This window comes from Phasianus colchicus, chromosome 21 (assembly GCF_987193195.1).
Source record: "Phasianus colchicus chromosome 21, bPhaCol1.hap1.1, whole genome shotgun sequence".
Taxonomy (NCBI): Eukaryota; Metazoa; Chordata; class Aves; order Galliformes; family Phasianidae; genus Phasianus; species Phasianus colchicus.
Window position 1 is genome coordinate 9,486,439 of NC_143456.1, and position 23,879 is coordinate 9,510,317.

Consider the following 23,879-nt stretch of genomic DNA (forward strand, 5'->3'; position numbering starts at 1 on the left):
GGCAGTTTAATTGCTTAATGATTTTCTGTAAAATATTTAAGCACCATGATGTCTTGAGCCAGCCCAGCTCTGCCGGAATTGCAGGTGTCAGCGCTGCTGGGGACAGTCACGACACAAAGCCCAGGCCTGGCACCAGTGCTTGCTGAGTCACACCCAGCCCTGCGCTGTGTGAGCCACCAGGGACACAGCACCCAGGGACCTCACTGGAAAGGGTCAAGCTGTACCTGCTCTCAGCCCCACCATTTCAGGGGATCCTCAGCAGCACAGGCCTGGATTGACCCCTCCAAACTGGTTGACGGGCCGGGTCAACTGCTCTCTACCAGGTCAGTGTGATCCTTTCAAGAAAAGACGACTTTTAGAACTGGATTGACAAAGAGGCTTTGTCTCCATCAAAGCGTTCTGGGCTTTCCTCAAAAATAAAATGCATTTCTTCCCAGTGCCGTGCTGTGGGCTGGGTGCCAGCCATTGCTGCATTCAGGCTGCAGTGGGGCCACATCCCACTTGCACCCAGACCCCAAAACAACCAGCATGATATCCTGAGCCTGGTACAAAACATGGTAGCCTCTTGCTCATGGAAAGATGTCTGTGTAAGATGGGATTTCCATTCGTCTGACTCAGCTTAAGCAGCACAGGGCTAAACCTTGTCCTGGCAGGACACTGGGAAACACTTTTCCCAGGTGTGGTTTGGATGCCTGTGTCCCACAGCAGCCCCCAGCCTGCTCTGCAGCCCCTGGCCCACACACACTGGTCAGAGGTGCTGCTGTGACTCTGGGAACAAAGGCCGCTTTCATGATGCCAGAGACTGCTGTGGCAAATTCCTGGGATGTTTTTATGGGCTGTAACCAATGCAACGGGAGAGAAGAGCTCCCAGCAGTCTCCTCCCCCTGAAAGCACTCAATTCACACCAGGCTGGGAGGAGGTGAAAGGAAAGGCCATGCATGTGTTGAAATGTGGGGGGATTGCAGCTCTCTCACAAACTCTTCCTACTCACCAATCACTAAAACAGCTTCTGCAGGAAGTAAGATGAGCCCCTCCAGGGCCAAATGGAGCTGCTCCCGGAGCTTGACACAGGGCCAAATCCTGATGGGCACTGAGCAAAGCCTTGGGCTGCCCCCCGGCCTCCTGCAGGAGAAGGGATGGGGCCAGAACATGGCCCTGCAGGGTCAAACCCAAAGCTGCAGCCTGGACACAAGGAGGAGGAAGCCAGAGGCTAAAGACCAAGAGAAATCCATCTGGAGGCTGCACAGGCAATCTGAATAGATCAACAATGACCTGAAATGTTTTGAGACAGTGCAGATGCTGCATTCTGCTTTACAGCAATCCCCATCCTGCTCTGTTCTCAACCCAGCACAATGCCAGGAGAACTAAGGGACGTTTCAACCCATCCTTCCACAGGCACAGTGCCGGGCAGGGGAACATCTCCCTTGTTTCCACCACCAGTGCTCAGAGTAGGACAGCCTTCAGGGAAGCTCCAGGGGGGCCGGAGAAGTTGCTGACCTGAAGAAAAGCAGGTTTTTTTGTCTCAGCAGTAATGAATTATTATTACTTCGCCTCAGCTAGATGCTGCCTTAAGGGAAAAAGCATCTGATCGTCTTTTAATAAACACAGTTTATCCTTCTGTGAGGAGCCTGCAGCTCCCATATCCATCCAGCACTGAGGCATATGGCTTCAGCACAGGCTTTGTTGCTATGAGTCACAGTCTGGCAAAGGGTGTGGGAGACGCTGCTCAATAAATAGAACAAAGCAGGGAAACCTCGGGTGGGCAGGGATGGCACAGCCCTGCTTCCCGCACCAAGAGGCATCGGCTCTTCAGGATTTACCAGGCAGGGACTGAGCATGAGATAAAAATGATTTCCATGTTTTTCTCTCTTCATCTCAAACCTCCCACAGAAACACTGCAAAAAAGGAACACGTCCTTCGGGTATCAGGTTTATCAGCAACAGGCTTCGCTCCATGTGCTCGGGAAAGACTAAAGCTGCAGTGCCTGTGCTGCAGAGTGATTTTGTGGGGTGGAAGGACAGAGCACAGACAAGCAGCCCTGGGCATCCCATAGGAGTAGGCTGCAATGCCCAGCCCCTTCATGGGTGTACAGAGCTAGGAGGATCTCACCATCACTGGGACCCTTAATAGAACACAGGCAGACACAGAGGAGGAGAATATTGTGCCCATGTGGCAAGGAGGCAGGGCTGGCTCCTGCACCTTCTCCAGCTGCTTTACTCCAGGCTCCCTCCATAGAGAAATAAATACTAGTTAATGACTAATAGCTACATACATGGAACACAGCCACCAAAAAGAGCCTGCACAGTCTTCAGTACCACAAAACTGCTTCTGCAAGGCCACATCTGGAAGAAATACTCTACGCAAGGAATTTAAAATTCTGGTTTGTGCAACAAAAAATAATGTGACACCCTCCCCAGCTATGAACCACAGTTATCCACAGCAAATGCACACATGTCTGCAGGCATCAGGCCTGAGTCCACGAGCAGCAGCCAGCAGCTCAGACCCTGCTGCCACCAGACATTTTCTGAATTCCCATAAAGCAGAATGGTAACATATACTGAGTTCACATTTAAATAGTGGGTTTTTTTGTGGTGTTTTTTTTCCCCAAACATCTGGAAGCAGTTTTTTTCTCCAGATGTTTCCCCCATAGATACATACCTTCCACTCACTGTTCCAGATCCAGATGTTTCCAAATAGGACTGTGTTCTTGCTGAGGCTGAGCAGGCATCCCAGCTGCTGCTGGCCTCTCCAGCACAGACACAGTTAACACTCTGAGGCATAATGCAGGCCACCTGCACATGGTGGAAACTGGAGACGAATGTGGAGCAGAGCAATGGAAAAATTCAAAGCCAAAAGCTGTGTCAGACACCGTCTGGGGAGACCAAGGGAAAGGCAGTGGGACACAAAGCTCTGTGTTAAAGCCTCATCCTGCTCTCAGTTGTGCAGAGGCAGGTGAGCGGGGCTTGGTTTCCCTGCTAGCTTCATCACTAAAGGTGCAACCTAGAGCTGCTATTTCTTAGCCTGAAGGGGGATTTCTGCTGCAATGACACATCTAAGGAAGCAACAAACTCATTTTCTACTTGCACGTGTCAGCTCCAAGGTATGGTATCACTCCAGGATTCCACTTTTCACCAGGGACCATCTTACACCAGCACAACCATGGGATGTAACTATATGCACTGAAATAGGCTTCCCCATTGACAGAATAGCCCTAGAAAAGTTCATCAGGAGTTCAGATTAGCAGCCTCCTGTGCTGCAACTGGCATTCCTGAGTCAGTTTTTAACCATTAAGAGCCCCATGCACCAATAGGGATCAACTTCCCCAGCCCCACAGGGCTGCAGATGTTTTCCTGGAGTCACAGCAATAACTCAGACCCAGCCACACCAGGAATTCAGAGCCTCAGCACAGTTTAGCTTAAACTATAATTCCAGCTAAAAGGCTCACAGGGAATGCAGAGGGAGGAGCAGCACTGCCAGCTCCTCCCAAATATAGAAACCTCCTCTGCTTTTCAGCACTGTCAGGTGCAGGTTAGACAGGCTGCCTGTGTGTAACAAACATACTGCTGCTTGCTTTGGAGTTCTGCTTTCAGCTCATTTTGTAGCTGCTTATCATAAGCCTCACGCTTGTCTACAGCTCAGCTTCCCCTCATTTTACATGCCCGTGTTACAGTCCTGCAGCATAGCTGTTACACTGTTGGAGCTGACAAGAGCCCACAGATTTGCCAGAATATCAGGAAGGCTACACACTCAAACTTAGGTTGGCAGGAACAAGTCAGGGAGGCAGAGTACTGAACATGGCAGCTCCAGGAAGTCTGCACTTCCAGATTTTGCCTTGCTAGTAAGCAGAGAGAGGAACCCAACTTTCCTGCAAAGCAGGGCAGACACCTGAGTACACACAGGAGCCAGGACCCCAGCTGCTACACTACCTCCAGTCTGCCTGAAGCCATTAAGAGGTCAGACTTAATGCCTTCATATCTAGGCTACTTGGCACAGAAGCACCTACTAGGGCTGCAGCAGGATGCTCTCCCCTCCATCTCTCCTTCTGGCACAGTATTTGAGCCAGACTGGAGGTCAGTGACCACACAGATGGGCCACATATGCTCCCCTGACCAAGTTACTTGCAGCTTCCATAGAGCTACCTCCTTCAGGTCATCAGCATCCTCCAGGGCAGAGAACTTGTCACTCACCTTCCCCAGACAAGAGCAGTTTTTGCATCAGACAGCTGGCAATGAAGAAACCAGAGGCTGTTTAAATGTGTCAATTCACCTTTAATGTTTGAAAAAAATAAATGGTATTTGAGCCATTGCAGTTATGAAGGGAACGTATCTTGCTCCACAAGAGACCGTGAACAGGTTCACATTAGACTCATGCTTGGAAAAAAAACAAATCCAAAACATTCTTTCAGTTCAAGAGTGGAGTTCTCAATAGACAAGACCACAAGAGTGCCCCAGACAGCCCAAGGCACATTACCCCAGTGCAAACATTTCCATCAACATGAAGTAATGACAGCTACATTCTTTCTAGTTACAACATTGTTCTATCCATATTACAAAATTAGGCATACTTTGGATTTTGCACAGAGACAAGAAAGACTTTTACTTCAGGAAGTAGTCAACCTGGGTCATCCAGCTATTTCACAAATAATAGCTCCCTTCACTCTGCCTTCCCACCCCAGCAGTGACTTGTTACCAACACCAAACTTGTCCTAGAGACACAAGTTAGGCTCACAAGCCCAGTGATATTGCCTATACAAAACAATAGATAGACTTTATGACAAGCACTAAATATTTACTTGCCATCACACTGTCCTTCAGAAGGATTTCTCCCACCCAGATAAAAAACACTTCCTGCAGTTTAATCCAAGAGTCAGTACATACTAAGACAACATCACTGCTGAACCTATTGGAGACCAAGACATTTTTCTGCCATTGAAGCAGATGTCACATGAGTTTCCTTCACACAAACATCACATGTAAATATAACTTCTTGGTACTGTGCTTTAAGAACAAAAGCAGATATCAGAACATGGAGGACAGCCCTCCAGAAATAGCTTATCAGCTACAGAAATTAAAAAAAGGAGACAGTGGCCACTTACAAATCTTCCACATGACTAGCTTGTTTTAAAGGAGAGCATCAAGTTAAGGCAGTGTTGAGACAACTGGCTAAAAACATGCCAAATAAGTTGTTGTCAGTAGTCACCAATTTGATATCTACTCCATTTCAGGGATGGGCCATGTGGCCAACTTTAGATCTCAGTATCAAGGTCTAAAGACTTCAGTCAGAGGTTGCTGCTTGCTGCAGGAAGCAGCATCTCAAGGGGATGCTTCTTGAAGTCTTCTAGACCAGGCTGAGGTGTTTACAAGCCTAGGTCAATGTTTCAGCAGAGCCAAAAAATACAGTGATGGGTACTGAAAGAACACTGAGTGTGCCAGCTGCAAGTCTGTTTTTAATCACAGTCCAGGGTGGAGTTCAACATGTGTGAAAGCCACATAAATAAGAGCCACCCTACCAGCTTTCAGGTGGATTAAGTACCTGCGCTGAGGTTACTAGGAGAGCCAGCTCTCTACAGTCTGCAGGGTGGGTACAGCGGCTCACACTGGCTTTGCTCCTCATTACAAGATTAACAGTCTAGTAAAACTCCATAAGGAAGTCAGGGTCTTTTTGGCCTGCCCAAAGAAGTTTTCCCAGCCTCAAAGAAGGAATTACTACTGAGGGAGCTGTTGTGGAACAGTTTTATTTCTTACCACGTAAAGGCCATTGTTTAAGCATTTACAGGTTTCCTAGTGCAATACAACCAAAAAAAAGCAGTAACAAAAAATGCCGCCTTCTTCCCAGGCAACTAAACAGAAGTAGAATTTTACTGCAACATATACACATTAAATATAGTATACAGTCCATGCAGCGGCATAGCCATGTTAAGGGGAGTCGTGGCTTCAGCCATCAGTGCATTACAGTCCAGATTTCACTTGCTTCTACTTCCTATCCAGACTTGAAGAGAAGAATTGCAACCTGACCCAAGTAAAAATAGATGAAGTGCTTTGTCTCATGTGTTACGTAGCTGCCAAAGTTTCTGCCAACAATGCAGTGCCAAGTTGGGTTGTATTTCTTGTCAAATTCCTGAAGAAACAGAAGAGAGGCATTAAGGCCAAGAAAGCCCACATGAAAATAGCTCTAAGCACAAATTCTTAACTGGTTCTGTTCACACTAACTCCTCTCCTCCCACCTGCTGCGTCTTTAGATTTCCCACTGCAAGATACCATTGTATTAAGTGAAGTAGTGACTGACATACGCCAGGCCTCTGCACTGGCTTGTCTGAAGGATACAACACAAGCAAATTATCTCCTGAGATCTGGAATATGCATCAGCCTTGGGCAGAATGAGCAGACGTAAGAGCTCTCCTCAGTACAGCACTATACAAGCCCTTCATGTAGGTAGCTGAGGGGAATATTTCTACTCTCCCATTCCAATCCTACTCAAAAAAAAAAAAAAAGATTTTGGCATGTCTGCTCTAGCAAGGCATTTGAGCTTAAAGGTCACCAAAGTAAAAGAAGTCTGGTTTATGCTGTTTGGGACATTTCTTCATTAACAGAAGAATGTTCCAGTGAAAGTAAGCAAGAAGATTCACAGGACACAGCTAAGATACTTGAGGTAAAAGGTACACAGAAGGAACACTGGTCTGTTTAGCAGGTGAGTGCATTTTCTTCCTGGGTGTTATGTATTAGAGGGAACACCCTTTCCTCACCCAGACAGAGCCAGAAGAGAACAAAGTTAAACATTAAAGCAAGTGTTAGTCCTCAGACAGCAGCAAGAGTCTCAGCTCCTTGCAGGTAACCTTTGAAGTAGGTAAAAGCTTCCTTGCCAGGGCATGAAGGTGCAGCAAATAATTTCACCCTATACTCTTCGAAAATAAAGGCCAACTTTTTGGATTCTGTTGCATTCACTCACTTTGCACACTGCATTGCCTCAAGCACTTAGAGATAGGTCTTGCTCCAAAAGATCAAAGTGATCTGAAAAGTTGGGAAACATCTTTGAATCCATTCACGCTTAGATTACAAGGCCCAAAAGCTAATCCTGGTGCCAGGACTGTATTACCTACATAATTATTTTGCTCCTTCAAAATGACTTTGGCCATTCTTCAGAGAAGTGGCTATAGATGGAACTGACAGCTCCCCAGATGCTGTCAAGCAAGAGACAGAAGTTAATGGGCTCCCATAAACAGGGAAACATATCTTCATGAGCCAGGGGAACTGCCTGCACTGCTTTTAAAGCAGCTTGTTTGTACATTCCTGCCAGCAGAACGAGGCTGCATCCTCCTCCACACCCACCACCCTGGAGTCTGGAACACTACAAACAGAACTGCTCATGCAGGGCTACCCACTTCTGCGTGAAGCTTCAGAGTAATCCCATCCTGCACCTGCACTGCCAGTCAAGCAGAAGCAGTCAAGCAAAAACAGCAGCATCCACGGAGCAAGCCCTAAACAGAGGCTGCAGCCAGCTCTTAAGGCTAGCAAATTGAGATGGAAAGCACTCAAACTGCTCGCTGAGAGCAGCAACACACCAGGCCCTGCTCTGCCACAGTCTTCCTCTGACCTTGGAAAAGTCACTCCATCCTCTTGGGAATTGCAGTGAAGCAGCAAAGAAAACATCTTCCAAACACTGAAGTATGAAGTGTCAGACACTCAGGCTCAACACACACATATTTAAGAGCTGCAGGAATTCTCAGGCAGAGCACCCCCCTCATCCCTTATTTACCTTCTTTATATATGCTGCAATGTCCTTTTCTATGTTGTACTTCTCCATTGCCTGTGTGGCACAGTCAACAGCATCCTGCTGCATGTCCTCGGACATGTCTGCATTCTTGATGACAGCCTTTCTGTCAGACATCGTGAACCTAAGGCAGAACATAGATTCCTTTAATCTCTTCCCAAGAAAGGAGCAGTTGCCCATGCTCAGAGGTTTTCCTTTACAGCAAGCTGCATCACAGGCCAATACTATGAAATCCGTTACACCCAGTGTGAGTTTATCAGAGAGCCTATCGCAGCCCCAGCTAAGATCCTTTGCAGCTGGAACACTGAAGCATTGGCAATGTCTGGAGGTTAAATCAGAGATAGCCCAACATCATCACCTGCATCAAACAGGCAAAAAAAACTGTGTGGGAGGAGACAAGATCTGCAGAGACAGAGCCCTCCTATACATCAATAGCCTACAGCCAAGTCTGTCTTCCAGGTGCACCAATGGTTCGGAGCATCACCTGCTTGGAACCTCAGGAGCTGACCCCAGACCTGAACCCAGCAGCAGCTTGCTAAGCATGACAACAGTAATAGTACTTTTATTTTGCCCTTGCCCTAGCTACTGTTGCTAGTTCCACTTGGAATGAACAATGTTCCACAGTCAGCCTATCACTTCAGTACTGCTGCTAAACCCCAGATTTCAGCTACTCCCACAGGACAAAGCAAGTCTGACAAACCAGAAACACCACACTACAGCCTAACAGGGAAACAGGCTGGGGGAAGCCAGCCACCGCTAGGGCCAGGGAAGGGTACCTCCAGTCTTTCTTCCCCTGCCTGTAGATCACAGCACAGGTGTAAGACACCAGCACACCAGTACTACCCATCACCTCTAAAAAACCAGGAAATGGTAACTTGAGCTGACCTCCTTCACTGTGAGCTAGTTACATGTACTGAGCCATTGACATGTAGATTTACCACGGCCTTCCTATGAAGCAGTCAGCATTGGGAAGTCTCCTGGATGCAGTTCACATTATCCTAGAAAGCAGGGTCTTAGCAATCCCAACCCCAGAGCCTTTCTTGAAGCAAGGAGAGGAGCCCTGTGTAGCACTGCTGGCTGGCCCACTCCAAATCCCACTCTGGACACTGGAGTAACTATCCCAGGGAGTGCCAAGTCAGGAAGCATGCACCATCTGTGGGGCTGGTCAAGCAAAGGCCTATACTGAGAAGAAGCACTGCTGCTCACCTCAGCAGCAACTCTTACCAGAGTGCACTAAAACTCTGTGAAATAAGCTTCTTACTGGCAAGAAGTACCTCCAATTAAGCCTGCAAAACACTCTTAAGTTTATTAGATCTCTCTACAATGCTGTGAGCCCATGCAATAGTACCAAGGATGTTTTGAAATTGTGAAACTACACATTCATAGCTTTACCAAAGAGTGAAGAAAATCTGCTGCAATGATCGCTTCCTGGAACAGTCCCAGAAAACTGAAGGAGTAGCTTTGTTACAGCAATTAAAGGAGCCTGCTACCCAGAGAGAAAGAGAATCCAGTTACATAATTGCAGCCCTACAATTACAATACTTCAATTCTTTACTCTGTCTGCACTTGAAGTCTTCTACTGCAACCTTAATTTATACTATGTAGATATGGTGCTTAATAGAGCGCTGCTATTAACATACACTAATAGCACCAAGAGGAATGGCAGGAACTGAGCTCAGACAGCAAAAGAGCACACACCTATACCACTGCCATGGAAAAGCCACTTGCAGTCACTTTGTTCCCCTCTCTGCTGTGGTTTGAGCCAGCAGGTTCTAGCATGGGGCCTAAAAATCCTGACATGGCAAGACATGACTCAGAAGAACCAAGCTAACAGCCTGCAGATGTGAATTCATTATCCAGGGGGCTGGCAACCCCTCAGAAGAACCTTCCACATGTCCTCCCCACAGGAAGAGTGACATAGAGATTCACTCATGGATGTTTCTCTCAGAAAAGCCTCTTTGAGGAACACCTGGCCTTCACACGTCTGCAGCACACAGAGTTCAGAGGACATCTGCCATTACATAAGCTGACATCACTCGACCTGCAAAAAGCATCTTCTGTCTTCATCATTCTGGCAAGGAACATCTCAGTGCAGAACGGTGCCTTCAACGGCCAACAGCACCAGAGTAAGAGCCCACCATCCTTCAGGAGAGCTACAGGGCCAACCTGCCCTCTCCAGCACCGCCGCTCCAGGCACATCAGCCTCCCCAGGGCAGTCATGACAGGGCTGACAGCCGAACCCCCCCCCCACACACACCCACCTGAGCACCCAGTGTCCAGGCCTCAGCTCCCTCCCTGGGCGTGACACGGGCATCCTTCCTGCACGGCAGCCCAACAGCACGAGGACACGTCTCAGCCTTAAGGCACAGCGGGCCCTCGGGGCCTCGCACCCACATCCAGCTCTCTTTGCGAGGAAACGCAAAGCCTGGCGCCTAGCAGGGCAGGACCGGCCCCGGGAAGGCGTAACGGCACGGCTCTGAGAGCCACCCGTTCAGGTCGGGCCTTCAGGGAGGAGCAGACCAAGGCAGAATGAGGCTTCGGGACGGGATTAGGCCCAGGCCGGCACCCAAAGCACTCCCGACAGGGCGGCAGGACGAGGCCCGGCTCCCAGCCCTGCAGAAGCGGCCCCGGCGCGGCCCCTTCCCCAGCGAGAGGCGTCCCCGCGGCCTCCGGAGCCGAGCGCAGGCCGAAACACCGCGTGACCTTCACCGGGGGGAGCCCCGGGGGCGGCGGTGACCTTGCGCGGAGCGAGGCCGGCAGGAGCCGCCGGGGCGGGGCGGCCTCGGATAATCGGACGGAGTCGCTCGGAGCCGCGACCCGCCCCGCCGCACGCATGGACCGGGCGGTACCGGGCGAGGCGCGGCGCTTCCCGCAGCCCCAGCCCAGCGGGGCGTCGCTCACCTTCACAGTGACAGGGCCAACCGGGGAGAGCGAGGCACGGCACCGAGAAGGAGGTGGGAGGAGGCCCGAACCCGCTCGCCTCTCTCTGCCTGTTCCGCTCCGCTCCCTGCGCCGCGCCGAGCGCTCTGCGCCGCGCCGCCGCGCCGCGCTCAAATACCGCCCCGCCCGCTGCGGCGCGCGGACCGCCGCGCCCTCATTGGCTGCGCCTCGCGCCACGCCGCGCCCCTATTGGCTGCGCCGCAGCGCTGCCCGCCGGCCCGGCCCGTCCGCCCGCGCTGCTCTGCCTACATCCTGTTTCATCCCACAATGCCGCGCGGCGGCGCGGAGCGGGGCGGTGCCGGGGGCGGGGCGGTGCCGTCCCGTCAGCGTGAGGGGCGGAGCCGGGCCGGGCCGCCTGCGCTGGGGTTCCCTGAATCTTAACCGGCTGCTCCGCACCCGCATCCCGCCGGGGTCCGTCACGCCCCGGGAGGGACGCCTTGTTCGGCGGAGGGCTGCTGCTGGGCGCAGAGACCCGGCGCACGTCGGCGGGGCCGGCCTGCGGCTCCATGGGCGTTCTGCTCCGTGTCCCCAGGAAGATGCGGTGTCTCTGGTGACAGGACGGAACGTGCCCTCCATAAGAGCGTACAGGTGTCCCCGGGTGCCCAGTGTGCCGGGATGGCGGCCCACCAGCCTTGATTCTGGTCGTTCCCTCTCAGCCGGCACAGGTGCCGAGGAACTGCCCGACGGAGAGCCGGGCAGGAAGGCGTTCCCGCTGCCGCACGGCAGGGCAGGCTGTACCGGCTCCCATCCCCGCCACTGGGGCTCGATGCTCCCAGGCCGTGTTTCCAGAGGCTCGCCATGCACCCGGCCAAGTCCCGCTGCTGTGGCTCAGCAGAGCTGGGTTTCCCGGTCCGGACAGCTGCAGCACCCCTTGCTAACTGAAGGAGCTTCGTTAGTAAGGAGGGTTCTGAGCTTCTGTAAGAGTCAGCTCTCCATTCCCGCCCCTCCTGCTGACACGAATGTCTGCTTAATCCTCGGGTGCAGTAATGGCAGCCACGAAGTCGAGGTAGCTGCAGTTTAACATAATGTTAATCCTGAACTGAGGCTGGGGCAGATGATGGGGGCAAAGCAGATCTTAAGACTGGAAGTGGCTGCTGAACTGTGTCTGCCCTGTACAGCAGGAGCCCCGGACCTCGAACCAGGAGCAAGAGCTGGCCACAGCCCGGCCAGTAGCAGTGCAGCACTGCCTATGTGGGCTGGGCGCTTCTGTGCACGGGAAGGAGCATGGCCTGGACAGGAGGAAGTGATTCAAATGGGAGATGCGTTCCTAAATCGTGACAAAAAACATTTATTTATAAATTGCTCTGGGTGCACTATATAAGGCACTTAAGGGAGATGAAAAGGGCCTGGCTGTGTGGAGCTGCTTGCCATCTAAGGCTGTGCTCATCCGCCAGCCCAGCTCTGCCCTGCGGCCAGGCGCTTCCTGACCAGGCACATTTCCAGCCCCAGCCGTGGCTCGGCTCTTCTGTTCTCAGGAATGGCCTTTCTGCCTGGGTCTCTGTCCTGAAGCCAGGGAAATATCTGCAATGAAACCACACATCTGCAGAGACGACTGTACAAACATTGCCTTTGTCTTCTCTCCCTGCAGCAACTCCTTCTGTCTTCCTTCCTCCATTGTGCCTCCTTTACCTGCTCATTTCCAGACTCTGCCATCAGCTGCTCTGTTTGCCAATAATCATCAATAAAAACAGCAGCAGCGGAAGAGCAGTTTCTTTTTTTAACTCATCTCCCAGCTCTCACATGGCTCGGGGATGTGGCATGGCAGTGACACCCTTGGCATCCTGATGGCACCATGGCAGTGCATACAAGGGACATTTGGCCATTCACTGTATCAGCACAAAGCCCCTCTGCCAAGAGCTGTCTGCTGTGGTCAGAGCACAAATGTCCCAGCGGGGCTGCTGTGATGACTTTCCTGGTCTGGAGACACTGCAATCACAGATAATCTTCCTTCTGGGGCTGGTACCTCAAGCAAATGGCCCGGCAGCTCAGATCTCCTCAAAGGGACAAGCTGCAAAGCACCTGCACAGAAACAAAGTGCTAGTGTCAGGGATGCTGCTGAGCAGTTTATGCCCCACATCTGGTTTCTGCTGAAGCTCACAGGGCTGCCTGCACAGCTGCAGTGTGACAGAGTCGTCGCTCCTACAAACCCCCTTTGCCTCCGCCCCCCCCCCGCAATCTGTCCTGCAGCAAAGGACATGTACAGGCGTATCTCTAAGGTAAATGGTCTTAAAAATGTGATGAGTTATGGATGGCTTTTTGTCTAAACATTTCTTTCTACAAGGTAGTCTGTTGCCTGCAATCCCACAAGCATGACAGAAAACTCTTTAATACTAAATGGCTTGTGAGCCTTATTAATATGTATTCAGGTCATCTGCTTGCTACAAGTTTTTGCAAGTGACTTGTGGTGTGCAATTCATGCAGGATCCATAAACAAAAATACCTATCTGGAATCTGGGCAGGGTCACGTTAGCACAGGAATGCAATTAGCGCCTGTATGTACACTGCAGCAGGACGAGGGCAGCTCCAGCATCCCAGGCAAGAAACAGGCTGGGACCTCCCTCTGGTCTGTTCTCCTCAGAGGTGAAAGGCAGGCTTAGAAGGGCCTTAAACACCAAAGGAAAAGTTGTTTCAGAGCCATGTGCCACACACTGCTCTCTCCTCACCCTTCCGTGGTCACAGCCCCCAGGAGTGTCCCCACTCAGGGAACACATAGTGGGCTCACATGTAAGTTGAGTGTTCATGCATGAATTAAGTGAACAGTCATGCATGCACTAAATGGACATTAATATGCAAAGTAACTGAGCACTCGTGCAAAATACTCGGGTGCTCATTCATGCATTGATTGGGTGCTCATGTGGGCAGTAATTAGGCATTCATGCATGCAGAAACCGAGCATTCATGCATGGGCTGATCCTGCACTTGTGCAGGAGCCAGTTGTGACTGTGTAAGTCCACCAAGTGCACAAACGAGCCCTCTGGCTGCTCACATGGGCACTGTTTGGCACTCAAGCATCTTCTTAGCACTCACCCCTGAATGAACCAATTGCTCCTGCACTGCAGACTGGGTGCTCACACAGAAATAACTGGGTGCTGTGCATTCACCAATGGGGCTCTCATGTGTGCATTTGTCAGGCACTCATGCCTGAACTGGGTGTTCATGCAGGCATTGCTGGCCACTCACACCTGGCCAATTGGACACTCATTAATAAAGTAATTGGGTGCTCAGAGTGAGCTATTTGGGTGCTCATGTAGGATTGCAGCAACCCTGTGATTTATGCCCTGCAGGCTTCCATCAGCAATGCTGCACCCAGAGCCTGGCCAGGAACCCCTCAGCCCTCCCACTGAGCTCCCCGGGGCAAAGAACAGAGCTGCTGCCCTCAGACAATGCAGACCTCACTCCAGCACAGCATGGATGCACGGTGTTCCAAATGCAGGTCTGTGATGTAGGTCAGCAGCACTTCTGTGCTTTACTTAGGCTCTAGCAGTTCCATAACTGAGTGAAGGAAAAAGAGGGAAAATAATGGAATCTGTAATCACTACTCTTGATGCTATACTGACACAGCTGCCCTCCCACAGCCTGATGCTCTCACTTCACTCTGCAGAAGGAGCTGCAATACTTGGCCCAATCAATAAATACACATTTTATGCGTCTCTAAAGCCTGTAATACATCTCTGGGTGTAAGAGCCCATGAGGGATTTGGTTTTAATTAGAGAAATGCTCCAGGCTGCTCTGCCCAGGTGCAGGGGGGGGCCACTCACACTGCCCCAGCCCAGCCTCAGCAAAAGCAGCCCCACATCCTGAGGTATGCCAGCATATCTGATGGCAAGTGGGATTTATTTTGAAACAGGTGGCTGAAATCCTGCTTGCATCTCCAACGAGAGGCCAAGGCAGCTCTTCTGGTGGGATGCACATGATATTTGGGCTTTGCTACCAGTGATGGCTCTGTGCAGACAGCAATGCCCTGCACGAAAAGGGTACCTGAACATTGCCTGCTGTGGCCGGTAAATCCAGCTCCAAAACCCAGAGGACCTTTTGGAAGCATTTCAGCATTTTTGTCCAAACAAAAGGCAGCTTTATCTACTAATAGAAGTGCTGAAGAGACAGGAAGAAAACTGGACTTCGTGTAATTTACTGCTCCTGGATCCCATGCTGTCCATCCCCACCCTCTCCCCTCAGTAGCCCATGCAGTGCCCGTGCCCAGTCAGGATCTGGCTGTGCTCCCTGGGCCACAGAGCATCACTCTGCTGTGGTTTGGAGGTGCTGAGATGGAGTTCATGGCAAGGAAAGGGCACAGGTTTCTGTCCATCAGCCCTGGCATGTCACAGCATTTGGTTCATGTTTGCTTCCAGCAGGCAAGCAGTCACAGTGCATGGCTGCTCTCTGCTCAGTGGGGAGAGGAAGAAGGTGAATAAAAAAGAAAAGAAAAAAAAGTCCTGGGGGAAAATAAATACTTTCTGACGTCTTTTATGCTCTCAAAGAAAACAAAAGTGTACTAAGCTGCTGCTTTATGTTTCCCCTAAGGGCCAGCAGCATGCATTGGCTGGTTTATTTCTTTTGCTGAGGACACGGGGTCCATAATGGAAAACAGCACTGCAGCGAGGTGCACAGCCCCGTGCAAAAGGAAACAAATCCATCTGCTGACCTGGTGAGCTGGTCCCCATGCCTCTGCAGCTCAGCTCTCCTGGAGCCCCCTGCACCTCTCCTGCCTGCCCATGTCTGGCATTTCAGAGAACAAAATGGTAATGTACTGCCTGTGAAACAACGTAAGAAATTGCTATGTAAGGTAGCTACTCTGGATACTTTTTTCTACAGCTTGTATAAAAAGAAACTACCAGAACTACATCTATGTGGGGTCACATCCTGCCTGAACACCCCGGGCAAACACAGCACAGACATCACTGCTGCCTGCAGTCTGATTGAACACTAATGGAAATCCTCCTTTACAAACCACTGAGGCCTGGCAAATTGGGGCTATTTTTGGAGAGCAAAAAGCCTCAGATCTACGCACACTCCTGAGGGAGGCACAACCAAGAGGACATTGGTACGCATGGACCTCGTGTCCCTGCTGGACAGACAGACACTGAAATGAGCACCCAGGAGATGGCTGTGCCTTTTGTTTACTCATTTATTGGCAGGAAGGAGAGGGCTCATGTTTTGTGTTCATTACAAGTGTTTCTGTTCCTCGTCCTCCAGAGCACCTGGCAGCACAGTGGGAGTGCCCAGCAGGGACCACAGGGACAGCAACTGCCACAGCAGCTCAGGGCTCACCAGGGACTCTGGGCTCAGGTCCACCCACATGGTGAGGAACCCAAGGGAACCTCACCCTGAAGTCATGGCAACACGACAACAAGGCAGCACACATCCCACCAAAACCTCAATTTGTTAATGAGCTTTTAATTGTTGCTAGCAAGACAAATAGTACTTCAGAGATGTTATAGTCACGGCTCTTCTGAGTAAGTCGTATTTAATAGCTTCGGGGGTGTAGGTGTTATTATGATCAGCGTTCCAGGATTTCTAAAACCCAAGCATCTCGCCCAACACATCATCCTCGTGCTGTTAGCTCGGCTACAGGCATCACATGCAGGAGCAGCAACAGAGTACGGGCAGTGCCCCATGGCAGCACTGTGACCCTTCGCACCGTGTGCCCTGCAGGCATGCTCAGCCCAACTCTTAGCAAATAACTTCCATCACCTCTCAAGTCGCATTCATGACTTTGTTAGGACCCTGGTCCTAACGCGCAGGGGCTGCATCTCTGCCCGCTCTTCTGGTGGCTTTGCTAACCCTGCCCTCCATCTGTGTTTTTCACCCAGGTTGGCTTCCAGGTAGAATTTGCACAGCCAAGGTGTGCACTGGGACAAGCCACAGCATGCGCACACCGAATCTTGTGGCTTATGCATACATCTAAATAAATAAAATGAGCTGTGCCACTCTGCCTTTTATTGGAAACATTTCCCACCTTGCTGACTTTCATTGTCCTATTGCTACACTCAGAGTTTCTCTGAAAAAATCACAAGTTGCAGTTTGGTATCTTTTCTGCACAAGTAAATGCATGGCATGGAGACACCTCTGGCTCAACACGTAGAGCTGCAGAGATAGTCTGTGCAGTTTTGTGTTGCTGCTGATCTGCCAATGAACCCAGTTCCCCAGGACTATTGTCACGGATCGGGAATTTTGGACAACTCAGTTCTACAATAACTGTTCCAGCTCACAGCACTGTTTAAAAACAGCCCTTTTTCTCCCAAACAATCAGGGCTTTAGGGGTTGTTATTTTGCAGTGCAGTGTGACAGGATTAATCCCTGCCCAATAGCGCAGCACTTTAGGAGCAGGTTCTCTCACCCCAGCCCTGGGAAAGCCGCCGCCCCTCCAACACTTCTGTTTCATCATCAGTAAAAGTGAATAATGAGCTCACTGCAGTGTCTTCACGCCAAGAGCCATCTGTGGGATCACACAGCTGTCTGAGCAGAGCGAGGGCTGCTTAACGGCATGGAAAAAGGTCCCAGAAAGAAGAGGGGAGAAGGAAAGCTGTGAGGATGCCAGCGAGGCCCAAACCAAACCTGCTGGGCTTCGTTTGCAATGTGAGAAGCTGAGAGCAGGCAGTGGGAACATGGCAGCCTGAGCTCCGGCACAGCTCCACCCAGAGGAGCTGGGTGACTCGGTTCATGTTTGCTTTGCTGATCGATTCTCTGCTTGAAAGCTCTGTTCTCCATTATGAGAACAGAAGCCCGTCATTTTACAGCAGCTGGTTGACATTTTTGATTTTTTTTTTAAGACTATTTGCCATTTCTTACCTAGTAATTTATTTTCTACGTAATTAATGTTTAATGATTCTCCACAAATACATTTTTCCAGAAAGCCAAAAGCAGCTCTGAAAAAGCAACCAAACATTCTGCAGCTTATCCAAATGCTTTAAGTGCTCCACTGATAGCACGGAGCTAAAAAGGTAATGAGAAAGAAAACATTCAATAATTCTATGAAGAGACACTTCATTAAAGTAATTAAAGCAATCATTTAAAGTAGTTATAAGGACTATTAACACACAAAAGAAATTGTGTGGCGGGTTTTAGCAGACCAGGCAGATTCACCATTATCTTATGATGCTTTTAAGAATAACTTCCAGCAGGTTATTAAGAGTCATCCCCAGGCATAGGCTGGAGCCTTCTCCATACACGCAAAGAGCGTGTTTGGGGTCTTTGCAACCAATTCACACTCTGGTTTCAAGAGAACGGTGAAACCATTAAAACTCCTTGAAGTTGCAGGAAATCCCCAGGAACCAGGAGTTGTATTTGGGTAAAGAACAGCTTCTGATGGTGGGCTTTGCTCATCACATCTTTCTGTGATTAATAGCAGTCTTTAAACCACCAGCAATCCAGCTCAGATATCACCGATGTCAGAAATCATTAGAGCAGAGGACATTACTGCACTTTAACCCAGAGAGAGGGAAATGAAAGGCACTGGCAATAATCAGGCACTTTATAACTTCATAGTGAAAATGTTGTCACTATCAAACGTTTCCTAATGCCACGAGGATTGCTGTTTGCTGGAGGAATACGTATTTTTAATTAACGTATGAAAATGAAGTAAGCATGACAGCCACTACTAAACACCAGGACATTTCTCAAAATCCCTCCATTAACTCAGGAGCATAAGGGGTTTTCTCCATGCCGAGTTGCTGCGTGCCCCCATCCCCGTGGTGCTGCGATTCAGCCCTTCAACACCAGGCGGGCTCAGCGCTGCTGCTGGCAGAGCCAGCCAGGCTACAGGCAGGCAGCCGCTGTCCGCCCCAGTGCCACATCTGACCTCACAACGCATTGCCACCTTTGCAAAAGCAAAGCGCGATCTCCAGGAAGCCAAGTGTGAGCCAACAGAGCGAGGAACGCTCTGCCCTCCTGAGCCGGGCCAAGGCTTTATGCTGTATTAAAAAAAGAGAAAAAAAAGAGGATGCTTGAGTTCCCTGTCACCAGGGAGGTGCTGCCGGCCAAAAAAAAGCTTGTTTTTAAACCAAAGTCTGGCTCATCTAATTGCACCCTAATTAGCTAAAAGCAATTTATATGTTAAAAATTACATCTGCTGCCTGAAGAAATGTCAGGGATGTGTGACTAACAAGGATAACACCCCGGTGTTTTAGTGACTTCATATAAATTCCAATCTCACAGAGAAAACAAACACAACGGGCTGTTATTTCCCTGACGGCTCTGCTCACGCCGCCGTTACACAGCGTCCATCGTTACACCCAATTCCGCTTCCATTTGCCATCCCCAAAGTCTTTGCGCTTCGGTTTTTATTCACTGACGCAGACACGAACTGGCACTGACGTTCGGTTTGCCCTTTATTTGGATTCCCGAAGCCGCACTGCCGACCGCAGGCAGCCTGGCGGCCGTGCCGTGCCGTGCCCGGGGAGCCCCGCAGCGGCGCCCGGAGGCGGGAGGTGACGCCGCTCCGTGCCCTCGGGCGGCCATTTTGCCTCCGCGCGGTCTAGTCCGTCCCGCCCGCCTCCGCGCTCCGTCCTCTGAGCTTCTCCCTTCCCCCGGGCGCCGACACGGGAGAGGCCGGGCCGCAGCCCTCCGGGTGGCCGCGGAACGGGGCGGGAACGGCCGGGAAAAGGACGCGACGTAACGGGCCCGACTACGACCAGCGATGCGCACGGCCCCCGCCGCCCCGCGGTGCATTGTGGACCGAGCCACGCCCCGCGCCTTGGCGCCAAGAGCCCCCGCCGCCACAGTGCATTGTGGGACACCCCCAGGCCCGGCCGGGCCTTCTTGGCGCGAGCGCCGCACCGGACGTGACGTCACACGGCTCGACGCCCCGTAAAACGGCGGCGGGGAAAAAGCGCCGCGCTCCCGTGGCGGACAGCGAGGCTTTCTGAGGAGAACCGAGTTTGTCCCGTTCCCCCGGGCGGGAGCGGCGCCCTTCGCGCGGGCCCGACCTCTTTGGCTGAGCCTCGGAGGTGAAAGACAGGAGAGAGGGACTACTTTTCTACAGCGCCGCGCATGCGCGAGGGCGCGGCGGGAGACGAACCACCGCAGTCGAGTCGAAGGCCGTGGGCGGCGCTGCGCCGCGGGGTGAGATCGCTGCGCGCGCTGCGAGCGCGAGGGGAGCCGCGGTCGCCATTTTGAAGCGGCGGTTGGGGGAGGCGGCGTGTGCGCTCCCGTCTGCCCGGCCCGGCCCCGCGCCCGCCCGCCCGCCCGCGCTCCGCGCACCGGCCCCGCACCGCCGCAGCCATTGCCGACCTCGGCATGTCCGGAGGGGGCGTGATCCGCGGCCCAGCCGGCAATAACGACTGCCGCATCTACGTGGGCAACCTGCCCCCCGACATCCGCACCAAGGACATCGAGGACGTCTTCTACAAATACGGCGCCATCCGCGACATCGACCTGAAGAACCGCCGCGGCGGGCCGCCCTTCGCCTTCGTGGAGTTCGAGGACCCCAGGTGAGCTCCCGCGGGGCCTTTCTCCGGGGACGGGAGCGGCCCTTCGCGCGGTGCCGCCCGGCGCTCCGCCCGCCCCCCCCGGCGCTGCGCTGCGGCCCGGCGCGGGGGGCGGTGGGGGCGGGGTGGGGCCGCGGGGAATGGAACAAAGGCGCTGCGGGGGGCGGCGCGTGGCAGGGCGCGGCCCGCTCACCGCCCGTCCCGTCCCGACCCGCAGGGACGCGGAGGACGCCGTCTACGGGCGGGACGGCTACGATTACGATGGGTATCGCCTCCGCGTGGAGTTCCCTCGCAGCGGCCGGGGCACCGGCAGAGGAGGCGGCGGCGGCGGAGGGGGCGGAGCCCCGCGGGGCAGGTACGGCCCCCCGTCCCGGCGATCGGAGTACAGAGTGATCGTATCGGGTGAGTCACGGCTCTCTGCCCCCGGTCCTTCCGGCCGCCGTGCGCGGGGGGCGACGCGGCTCTGCTTTTGTCGGGAGGGGCGCCGGGTGCCGCGGGCTGCGCTTGGGGCGGTCCGCTAAGTCGGCCGAACGGTCCTCGCGGGCCGCGGGATGGCTCTCGCTCTCCTAACGCCGTCCTCCCCGCAGGAGAAGCCCGTGCGATCGGGTTTTAAAGCCGGGTGTTGCTTTTTATCCAGGGCTGCCTCCAAGTGGAAGTTGGCAGGATTTAAAGGATCACATGCGTGAAGCAGGTGATGTATGTTATGCTGATGTTTTCCGAGATGGCACTGGTGTCGTGGAGTTTGTACGGAAGGAAGATATGACCTACGCTGTGCGAAAGCTGGATAACACTAAGTTTAGATCTCATGAGGTAGGTTTCACGCTTACTTGGTTTTGGCCAGAATTGGATACAAAGGGCTTAACAGTAGGACGTGAAGGTAAGGAATGTGTGGTGTTCGGTGCGTTAGTACACAAAGCAGCTAAACTGAGCCTGCTGTCAGTTCGTCACAGAATAGACTTTATTAAGAGTTTGATGTCTATTTCTGTGCTTTAGTAAACGATATCTGCAGTCTGTCAGCATGCCTAAAACGATGGCCCTGAAGCCTAGACCTTTCAATCGAAAGTTGTGTCTATTCAATAGGGAGAAACTGCCTACATCCGTGTTAAAGTTGATGGTCCAAGAAGTCCAAGCTATGGAAGATCTCGGTCACGCAGCCGTAGTCGTAGCAGAAGCCGTAGTCGAAGCAACAGCAGAAGCCGCAGTTATTCCCCACGAAGAAGCAGAGGATCTCCACGCTACTCTCCCCGCCACAGCAGATCCCGATCTCGTACATAAACGATCACTAGCTCTGATCTTTTTGTAGAACCCCATGTTGTACACAGTTTTCCTTTACTCAGTACAGTCTTTCAATTTTTTTTTTAATTCAAACTGTTTTATTCAAATCGGCTGAAGTGTTGAATTGCATTCTTGTGTAAAATCCCTAGTGAGTATTTGCTCCGTAACAACAACATTCCCCTCATGTCTTTGGTAAACTGTATTTTAATTGATGTCAGTCAGGATTGTTTCAATTTAGTTATAGTTAAATACCACCATTCTTCAAACTGTGGTATTGCTGTGTAAATGTCTCAGTGTTCAGCTATGGTTTATGCGAGCTGGGGATGTTGGGATGTTTGTGGCTAACTTGTCTCTTCTGGGGGATCTTATATTTTATCTTGCCTTTTCGTGTGTCTTTCTGTAGACATATCTGAAGAGATGGATTAAGAATGCTTTGGATTAAAGGATTGTGGAGCACATGTCAATCATTTTAGGATTGTCAAAAGGAGGATTGAGGAGGATCAGATCAATAATGGAGGCAATGGTATGACTCCAAGTGCTATTGTCACAGATGAACTTGGCAGTATTGACCTTATACTGAGACAGGTGAATTGAGAACGTGCGCCTGCGTGTCACTTCTTCAGGCACCTCTTGGTCACTGCAGGCTACAATTGCTCTTCTCTTTAAAACCCTCTTGGCAATTGTGGCTCAGTACTTGCTGTTGTAATTCCTTATTCCATTCTAGTTTTTCTTAAAGGAGTAAACCGGGACAGGGGTGGGAGTATTGGTTTACTTTGTCGTGCAGCATTTGGTTACAAGTGTTAATGTTCCATAGTACATCTACGCTTGCAGATCAAGGGTATCTTTAAATCAGAGTATAATATCAATACTGCTAAAATCTGCATGTCCTCTGTGTGACTGATACAGCGTTGCTATTTCATTTTTTTTTAAGTATCAGAATGAAAGAAAAAAACATAAGAGAACCTAGTTGGGAATAGTTTGTCAGCCCTTCCCCCAGACTAATTCAGATTTGACTCACCGGTATGCTTGAAAACTGCAGTTAGTTAACTTTGTTACCTTCCAGCTAGGGGTGCTAGCTGTAGCTTAGACGTGCAGTAGGCGGATAGCTTTAGCAGTAAACTTTTCCAATTTCATAAACATTTTTTGCAACCACAAAACCTGTAGCACACCACCGTACGAGCAATGAGTATGTTGGCATTTTCAGTTGACATATGTAAATATTACAGTGTTTCCTCCAAATAATTAACATTTCTTAAAAAAAAAAAAAAAATAGCATCACCATTCAGAAGCTTGTTTTGGGGAATTGATAGTTATTAATGTACATCTGTATTAATTGATGGCAAACATAACTGATCATTCCCCAGAATCCTATTTTTTCATTGCAGTATCTAACTTTTTGCCTCCTCTTTTTTGGTTTTGCTGGTTATAAAGGTTTGGATTGGAGAGGGCTCACTGGATCCCAATCCTTGGAGCTGGATCATTGGATTCAAATCATAATGTGGATAGGATAGGGAGGCTGAATGGCAAGGATTCATGGAGCGGGATCAGATTACCAGGAACATAGGAGTGGATTCCTGCCCCAACCAAACCGCATTCGTGTGGATTTTTTTATTCAACTCAATTGGCTATTCCAAAGATTTTTCTTTCCTATTTTTGACGATTGGAGCCCTTATGATGCACGATGGAATTTTTCATTTTTTGGTAAAAGGAGCAAAGCGAGGACCTGGAGAGGTACGCTGGAGCAATCTCCTTGGAAGGATTCAGCACGAGTAGATGGTAAACGTTAAATGGGAAAAAGGGGGGTTTGTTTAAACAAAAAAAAAGTCATTTCTCTAAATTTAAAGTCAAAAATTGGAGTTTAAGTAGGCTTTCAATTGGCTATTGCGTTTTTTTTCTTTGACAAATAAAATTTTTTAAAAATCACGCATGGTTGTCATCATTTGCTGATCAAAAAGTCTGCTTACCACCAGGAGCTGCAGCATTGTTCACATTAGCAGACAAAAGCCTCTTGTGTTCAACAACGATCTGCTGTTCTGCAGGAAGCGCCGATGTTTGAGCTCCTGCACGAAGGTATGGGTGCCCTGTGGGACTTGGATGGAATTTATTAGTTAGGGGAAAAGAAGAAAGAGTTCTAACTGCTAACAGAAGGTGCTTTGCTTTTGGTAATGATAACAACTGAAGCGATTGTGGAAGAGAAGTGTGAGATCAGCCAGGCCCAGCGTTCCTCTCTGCCTTCCTCGGAAGCTGCTCAGACTGCAGGCTGCGTCCCCACACCTGGGTTCTCCAGTACTGGCAGACTTGGAGACTGCGTGCAGGAGGCACATCTAGCATAAAGGATGTGGATGTTCCTTCAGTTTCCTGATGAGGTAATACTGAACTTAACTGAGTTCAGTTCACAAGGAATTCAAGTGTTAACACTGAGCGAGCAGGAAAACTTTCCATGGGATGTGCAGTTGTCTGCCAGTGTCTGAG

General features: G+C 50.9%; 2 protein-coding genes across 3 annotated transcripts; one reads left to right on the forward strand and one right to left on the reverse strand.

The window, feature by feature from the left end:
- Positions 1-4,247: 4,247 nt before the first annotated feature.
- On the reverse strand, positions 4,248-10,825 carry DYNLL2 (dynein light chain LC8-type 2). 2 transcript variants are annotated; one of them, XM_031591463.2, is made up of 3 exons: positions 10,669-10,825; positions 7,753-7,891; positions 4,248-6,117 (listed from the first exon to the last, which is right to left on the reverse strand). In XM_031591463.2, exons 2-3 carry the CDS (start codon positions 7,882-7,884, stop codon positions 5,980-5,982), a joined length of 270 nt encoding a protein of 89 aa, XP_031447323.1. In that variant the 5' UTR covers positions 7,885-7,891; positions 10,669-10,825; the 3' UTR covers positions 4,248-5,979. The 2 variants fall into 2 exon arrangements, with proteins under 2 accessions (XP_031447323.1, XP_089978466.1); XM_090122340.1 differs by lacking the exon at positions 10,669-10,825 and having other exon boundaries at positions 7,753-7,920.
- An 8,656-nt stretch (positions 10,826-19,481) lies between these two features.
- On the forward strand, positions 19,482-23,330 carry SRSF1 (serine and arginine rich splicing factor 1). The gene is made up of 4 exons (XM_031591462.2): positions 19,482-20,135; positions 20,350-20,534; positions 20,770-20,942; positions 21,213-23,330. The coding sequence occupies exons 1-4, from the start codon at positions 19,942-19,944 to the stop codon at positions 21,405-21,407; spliced, it is 747 nt and encodes a 248-aa protein (XP_031447322.1). The 5' UTR covers positions 19,482-19,941; the 3' UTR covers positions 21,408-23,330.
- Positions 23,331-23,879: the final 549 nt, after the last annotated feature.

Excerpts from the sequence above, each read along its gene's own strand:
- SRSF1 (XM_031591462.2), top strand. The coding sequence starts at position 19,942 with ATGTCCGGAGGGGGCGTGATCCGCGGCCCAGCCGGCAATAACGACTGC. Across the intron at positions 20,136-20,349 it reads GTGGAGTTCGAGGACCCCAG|GGACGCGGAGGACGCCGTCT; the intron begins GTGAGCTCCCGC and ends CCCGACCCGCAG. Across the intron at positions 20,943-21,212 it reads CTAAGTTTAGATCTCATGAG|GGAGAAACTGCCTACATCCG; the intron begins GTAGGTTTCACG and ends TCTATTCAATAG.
- DYNLL2 (XM_090122340.1), bottom strand. The coding sequence starts at position 7,905 with ATGTTCTGCCTTAGGTTCACGATGTCTGACAGAAAGGCTGTCATCAAG. Across the intron at positions 6,118-7,752 it reads TTGCAGCATATATAAAGAAG|GAATTTGACAAGAAATACAA; the intron begins GTAAATAAGGGA and ends CTGTTTCTTCAG.